This window comes from Triturus cristatus, chromosome 9 (assembly GCF_964204655.1).
Source record: "Triturus cristatus chromosome 9, aTriCri1.1, whole genome shotgun sequence".
In the NCBI taxonomy this organism is placed as follows: domain Eukaryota; kingdom Metazoa; phylum Chordata; class Amphibia; order Caudata; family Salamandridae; genus Triturus; species Triturus cristatus.
This window is the reverse complement of record NC_140592.1, coordinates 298,119,719-298,127,344: the sequence shown is the minus strand read 5'-3', so window position 1 is coordinate 298,127,344 and position 7,626 is coordinate 298,119,719. Positions and strand designations below refer to the sequence as shown.

General features: G+C 43.8%; 1 protein-coding gene across 1 annotated transcript in view; it reads left to right on the top strand.

Annotated features, from left to right (window-relative positions):
- The first annotated feature begins 243 nt into the window (after nt 1-243).
- The window catches only part of LOC146797771 (cofilin-1-like), a 70,214-nt gene continuing 62,831 nt past the window's right edge, over nt 244-7,626 (top strand). Inside the window, exons 1-2 of the mRNA XM_085627647.1 lie at nt 244-536; nt 5,438-5,514. Of these exons, the coding sequence (XP_085483773.1) occupies nt 244-536; nt 5,438-5,514 (370 nt within the window). The remainder of the gene's footprint in view (nt 537-5,437; nt 5,515-7,626) is intronic.

Here is a 7,626-nt window from a genome sequence, read left to right as displayed (position 1 = left end):
AAGGTAAGTGGATAGTTGCAGTGCTGTGTTATAAAGTGTGATTTTCCAAAACAAGCAAATGTACGTAAAGTGCCATTGCAAGTTGTGGTGGTTTGTTTGGCAGTGCCAGCTCTCGCGGGTAAATCGGACGTTTCATCCCTTTCTGTCATCGGGGAGGTCTGTGATTGCTCAACTCGCTGCCACGCAGCATGGGTGTACAGAGTCAAAGCACGTAAAATGTTTGTACTTTTGTAGGATTCCGGAATGTCTGTAGACGATTCCATCATCGCCGCGCACAATGAGCTGAAGAATGGAGGAGCATCGACAAAAGACAATGCGAATAAGAAGAAGGCGATCATGTTACGAGTAAGCCCGGACCTACGGGCCATAACCCTTGACGAAGGAAAGGAGATGCTCGTGAGTGATTGTGATAAAGTTGACGATGCGTTCAAGCACTTCTTCAACAGGCTTCCAAAAGACGATTGCAGCTATGCCGTTTACAGTGTTTCAGTGGAGACAGAGAAACAGAAGACGGAGAGAAAGGTTTTTGTCCTCTGGTAAATAAATCTGACAGTTTGTGGTCTAGAATTTGCTGGTGCCCCAGGGCTTGCGGCATCCTGGGCTCATGAATTGATTGCATGTTGTTGGTGATGGGCAATTGTTTTTTACGTATATCATGTTGCCATGGGTACGAGCGGCTACCAAAATGAGGCCTTTTGGCTTCTTTCTTGTGGTTTTAACACGGGGGGGTTAGTGTGGATTTTTTTGTGCTGCGAAATTCACGTTGCATTTTTAGTTGACTCTGAGTTTATTGAGAGCTGATGAAAAGGCTGCAGCAATTTTCCAGACTGGTGTTTGATAGGTGTGGCTACCATGGGCGTCCGCAGAAATTTTTCCAGGGGGGGGGGCTAACCTGGCAAATGAAGGGGCATGGCTAATGTTAATCAATAGGGGCGGGGCTAAAATGGCAGACAATCAGAATCCGTTAATGCTCAGGCCAAGCTGAGAAAAAAAAGTGGTGAATTCTGCATTTGAAACTGGACTACAATTAGAGCACACATGAACCATAAAATTACCCCCCTGGCCCCTTAAAACTCATACATTCCCTGATCCCTAAAATCAGTCCCCTGGCACCCCAAAACCCATAACTCATACCCGCCCTGACCCCTAAACTTGTCCCCCTGGCACCCCAAAACCCATACCCGCCCTGAACCCTAAAGTTACCCCCCTGGTACCCCAAAACCCATATTTACCATGAACCCTAAAATTATCCCCCTGGCACCCACAAAACCAATACCCACCCAGAACCCTAAAATTACCCCTGCCCCCCAAAAACTCATACCTGCCCTGAACCCTAAAATTACCCCCCTGGCCCCTTAAAACCCACACCTCCCCTGAACCCTAAAATTACCCCCCTGGTACCCCAACACCCATACCCACCCTGAACCCTAAAATTATCCCCCTGGAACCCCTCCTTTAATCCATTTGTATTGGGCCTCTCATTCTCCCACCTGGCTTTGAGTCTGTCCAGGTCTTTTTGTCTGAGCTGTTGCTTCTTTTGGCCATTCCATTCTATGGGATCCTTACATATAGCCACAAGAGTTCCTTTTATTCGACCATGAGACACCCATTTTATCAGCCTCATAAGAATGAAATCCTGAGGTGACCATGCTGAGAATAATTAAAGTGTCTTACCTGTTACACGTAGGCAGGGCCACTGGAATTATGCGGCAGGGGAAGGCTAAATTATGGGTCAGGTAAATTATGAAGCATGATGCTGCACATTTTGTGAGTATTATTTACTTATTTGGACTTCTTTACACTTGTTAACACTGTCTGGGCATAGAATGCACATTATTGGTACCAGTTTAACACCAAACTATAGCAATAAGCAACAAAAAGGTAACCACTCCACCTTTGGAAAGGATCTCCCACTGTGCGCCAGCACATGTTGCTGCTTTTTTAGTAGCTTTTGAGCTACAATATATATATTTTTTTAATCTGTAGATTATTTAGCAGGTAATGGATTATTTGGCAAATCAACAAATATGAGAAAAACACAACATCAGTACAATCGCATAATTCCAGTAGCCCGACACATAGGTCCCTGCAGAAGGAATCATTCTATCATTTGAAACCATCAACATACATATGAATGTTGTCTGAATTAATGTAACGATGCATAGAATGTTCTTTCATTTAGCCAATGACAAGATAAAACTTTTCTTTTTGTTAACGTTTTCAATTAATTTATTTTTCATGTAATGCTGCAAGTTTTTAATAGCCTCAAAGCGGGAAGAAAATAAAGCATACCCCGAGTGAATCTGTATTCTAATTGTGTACACATTTGTACTCACTTTTCTTTTTCTTTAGCATGAGTGAAAGTGTTCACGATGTCTGTGATGTTCATTTGTTTATCTAAGCAGCTACTGTCCCTGCAGAATTTCATACCACTCCTCAGGCCTGAAACTAACGTATGTCAATGGTATTAATATTTAAATAAACAATGAGGTACAGCCCACGAGACTTCATACCCCTGTGAAACATTAGAGTGAAAAACGTTTTTTCCAGTTCTTAATGGTCTGGGGTGGGCCAGGGTATTTCTTGGGTGGGCCTGGCCCACCCTCTAGAACCGGGCCTGGTAGGAAGTATGCTTTAGCAGCTCAAACTGGCCATTGTCATTCTGTATGTGATAATCAGCCATAATCAGAATGACAATGGGCGGGAGGGGCTGCGAGGAGGAGTGCGAGGCACCCCATCAGGGAGTTGAGGCCTCTCTGGCAGGGAACAACTCTGCTCCCTGCAGGGCCCAGAATTACGGACAAAATGCGTCCGTAAAAGCATGTGCGTCCGCAGTGGGGGCAAGGAGGGGCTCTGGGGGGGGGGGGCAAGCGCCCGTCCTTGCCCCCCCGCGGACACCCATGGTGGCTACCTGAGTTTGTTTCCAAATTGCAGCAAGGTTTCGTCATCATACGCGATACGCTCATCATAGTTTCACGTTCAAATTGTAACATTCTTAGTTGAAAGGTTAATACACAGAGTAAGACATGTAGCAGTGAAGATGTCAAGTTTGACCGGTAAGGTTTACAGCAAACGTCATCCCTTGCAGATAAATCAATATCGATTTTCTTCACCTGATGTGCTGCTGTTTCGTCTTATTGATGGGTTCTCCTGCTTCAGAAAGTAGAAAACTGGTAATCCTTTTACTTTTGTGTGACGTTTTCTAAAGATCCCTACATCTATTTTTTTGTTGCAATACAGCATATTGAATCAATTTTGCATTTTCCGCACACAAAGGTGTCACACAATTTGCGGCAGCAAATCCAATTATATTGAGTAATTGATGTAACTTCCAAGTGCTGCTGTGAAGGCTAGCAGAGGACAGGATTCTCCAACATTTTCTGTAATAAGAGCTGTGTTCAATGACAATTATACCCAAATACTATCATTAGTGTTGTTATAGTAATCAGATAAACCAAGATTACATTAGTGGCCACCCCATGCAAGATTATCAGCAGTTATCACCTCCATGCATGAGACACAATTCCCAGCAGTAATACAAACAAGCTTTATCAATTTGAAATACCTCTGTATGAGTAATAACTAGCAGCTGTACCTGCAATTCCCCTTGCACCAAGCTAATAATCTGAGTACTAAGCCTCCCCGGCACACACGGTTTATCATCACTCGAATATTCGCTTTAAATATGTTTTGGAAATTAAACCCGTTATCTCCAGACATCAGCATATGATTTCTACAAATACACATTTCTTGAATACACTCTTGTAAGTTGTGGTATACATATATTAATTCAACCAAGTAAAAAATTCTAATGTGGTAGGCTGGGCTGCTCACAGAAGAGCTAAACCTACGTAGCTCACAAGCTACTTGTTGGAGAAGCCTGACGTAGGGTGACTATGGAAGAGTGACATATTTTTAGCCAGAGTTTACTATGGCTATGGCCATACCCAGATAGAGAAGTATGTACTAGTACTAGGTTACTAGGAGATGCGTGGAATCTTTAAATGACATTGTTGGTTTTTGCAATAATCTTCAATAGGCCTGTATGGCAAGAAAACCTGATTAGTAGATGCAACAGGTTAGTGGCATTAGATACCAGTAGCCCATACTCAAGCTATGAACTACGAAGTTGTGAAGTTGTGTACTGTCAGATTGTATTTTTCAAATGCTTTGGAGGCTACTGTGCAGAAATGTCTGCCAAAACGTTGGTATCCACCTAGTTCACTTCTTTACTTCACTTGTTGGGGTCTGCAAGAAGCCTTTAGGGATTATTTTTAATGCATAGAGATGGGTACCCAGATTACTGTTGATCACATTTGGATGAGTTCTGTCCTCCATTACTCAAATGTGCATTATGTCCAGAGCTCCTTTTTTCAAGGCGCATGCCCCATCAACCCTTAGCAGCTGGGCTGTTGTCAGTCACTGCCCAAAAAGTGCACTTGCTGATCCGTCTACCATCCTTGATGAGTTTCAGCTGGTTACCCAAAGTCACCTTTTACTACTCGTCCTTGTACTTTCCTTTTCCCAGTTTACAAAGCATAGCTAGTTGAATGTAGGTAAGAGCACCGCCATTACTGCATCTAGACTTTTGACATCAGAGGGGTAGACCGAAATCGGTGGAACAGAGCTGGAGGCATAACTTCACTGTTTTAACTGTTTGCTGAAGCAGCTAAGAGACTGTCTGGTGGAGAAGCTTCATAATGGGAATGAATTCGGACTTGGGAGCAGGCTGGTCCCTTCACCAGTTTCCTTGTCACTTTTGTAGGTTTTTCCAGTGCGGGGCATCAGTTCTGTCCGGATCTTGAGTTGTCTTGTTATGTTCCTGATAGTGGGTGATGCATATTTACCCTGCTTGACTGCGGACACCAGTGTCAAAGGACAACCCACTAACCTGCCTACTGTGAGCTACTAAAGTTGGCCTAGGGCAAGGTGTTCAACGCTGTGGTCTATCCATTTACCCTCCATACATGCTACCCTACCTGTCAAGTGGTATTCAAGCCCATATTTGTTTGAGTGGAAAGCGGCACCACGTGGATTTGAACTGTTACCAGTCAGTGAGCGACACTTGGTGTTTTCTGTATTTTGCACTCACCCATACTTTGCAGGCCATTTTCACATGAGCTCTAGGTGAATGGCAGATAACCTAGATTAGAACTATAGTATCTGCCGAAATTATTAGAACTAGTCGCCTAGAAGGTTGACGCAAGTTGAAATGAGATCCGAGTTGGTCCTGCCCCTAAATTGGGGGCAGGTTCCCTAAATGCTTGTGACCCAGTGGATGTTGTACCAAGTTGTTTGCTCGCGTATTTAATTTTATTTTCATAATTTTATGTTTGGTATGTTTATGCTTTTGGAATTCAATGCAGCACCCTTTTCACAAAGAGTGTGAATGTCTAGAGTTGGTCTTATTTCAACCCTCTGCCCTTTTATTTTTCAGGGCACCAGACAGTGCACCTTTGAAGAATAAAATGGTGTACTCTACCGCCAAGGATACACTTCGGAGTAAGCTTGTGGGTAAAGAACAATCAATCTTTCTTTCCTGGATTCTGTAATGGCCTTTCTCCTTTGTCAGGCTTATTCTTTCTTGTGGTGAGACAAATGCAAGTGTTAGTGTATACTCACTTGACTTCCCTATTGACCAACATTTCTGTTGTGAAAAGAGGTCTTCAGGACCCTTGAGATAATTGTGTGTATGAATTAAATGTGGCTGCCAACTAAGGGGATTAAACCTAATGGGAGCCTATTTGTTTTTCAAACTTCCCCAAAAACCTGGGGGGGACATGCTCATGTTGATTGTAGGGTAAGTGCGAAGGAAGTTTCCCAGTGCTGGATCCCTTCAACTCCCAAATGAGAATCCAGTGCTCTCTTCTGGGCTGCCACATTAATGTGTGACATCAATAGTGACGTCCCACATGAATGGGCCTAGGAATGTTTACTTAACCCTTCTGGGTTCATCAAAGGAGGTGTGGTTGTAGTTGGTGGGCATGGGCAGCTGTTACTGTCTCAACTCTCTCCATAGCCAAGCGCACCAACTTGAAACCTTTCTTTCGGTTGGTGGGGGGAATCCAGATGAAAAGCACAGCTCCTCCCAGATACCGATGGATAAAACAAGCCAACATATGAGGACTGGAAGATGATGCAAAAGGATTGTTCCTAGCCCACCTCCACTTCATTTCTCACTTCTGATTCAGTTCTATGTTGCTCCTTCATCTCAAAATGATTTTCTGTTCAAAACATGTGCATTATGAGAAGAAGGAGCTTCTTGTGTCCACATCATGGAGACAGACTCTGTTTGGATATTTTCTTAGGATCATTAAAAATCCAGTATCTGCCTCCTTTCTGGTACACTCCATCTGTTTGTTTGGAATTTTTTCTCGTGGCCGAAGAAAAAAATACTGGCAGCATCTTGCTCTTTGCTGGGGCACAGGCAGTTTCCTTGGAAAGGAACCAGAGGCTCTTTTGACACTTCTGGGTGGCAGCAACATGAGCCAGATGTGGTGTGGCTATTTTCTTAGCCTTGGAAAAAATCCAAACAGTGTCTGGCTCCTTGATGGGACAAGCACACTTTGTGTGGAAGGTTCTTGACTTGTGTTGTAATGTAGAACCTTTAGTATGACATACTGATGTTCTTGGGAAAACGTTGTTGTAGCATGATTCTAATAGTTTCTCCGTGGCGGGTGAAGGGAGAATCACACCATTAACTGGTGAATTGTGACTAAAGATGTTGCCTTTACTCCTTGCTGTGGTGGTATCATCATTACATTTATGGCGACGATCGCCCAGCCACCCGATGTGACACCGGTACCAGCTGATGGTGTGAGAAGGAACTATGGCTATCAGGGTCCCAAGCCGGAGCTCAGTTTATGGCGATAGACGGTGTTGGTTTCTGAAGTGGAAGCCTCTGTTTCAACCAAGGCCCGACAGTGGATGTCTGAGTCACATGTGGACAAAAGAATCGTTACGCTCATGGTTGGCCTAACAGTGGATTTGCGAGGCCTGGGAGCATTTCATGTGCACTCACAGCAGTGAAGCAATCAGAGGGTATGCAGGCGGTTGTTTAGGGGCACTGCAATTTTGCAGAGTCATGCAAAACCTGTCTGGCACACATTAAATTACCGTTTAAAGTGAAAGTTCCTGTTTGACTTGGTGAGTTCAGGAACAGAGAGCAGCTGGAGGGGTGTGTGCTCTTCAACTACGGAGTGCTTCTGGTCTGGTTTCCGGCAGCGGGGAAGAGTCTAAGTGCCCCATGTGACTTATTAGAGGAAAAAACCTTGGGCCTTCTTCCTTTGTTTTTCAGTCCCTGTATACGGTGGTTAAAAGTTACCTTGGCTTGGTTTTCAGTATTTTTGTTCACAATAGCTTCTTCTGTTGTGATTCCACCTCCATTTATAGCGCAGCAAGGTCAACCATCTATTCAGTGGGAAGAATGGAGAGACCATTTTGACAATTATAGAGTGGCGCTAGATGGGCTAGAATTTATTTCTGAAAGAAAGAAAGCATTATTGCTAGGTACCATTGGGATGGAAGCGCATCATATTTTTAAATAGTTACCTCAGATGTTCTATAGTAACAACCAACCTATCAAAGATGTGTAAAAGGAGGCAAAGTTGCGACTGGAGAAATGAT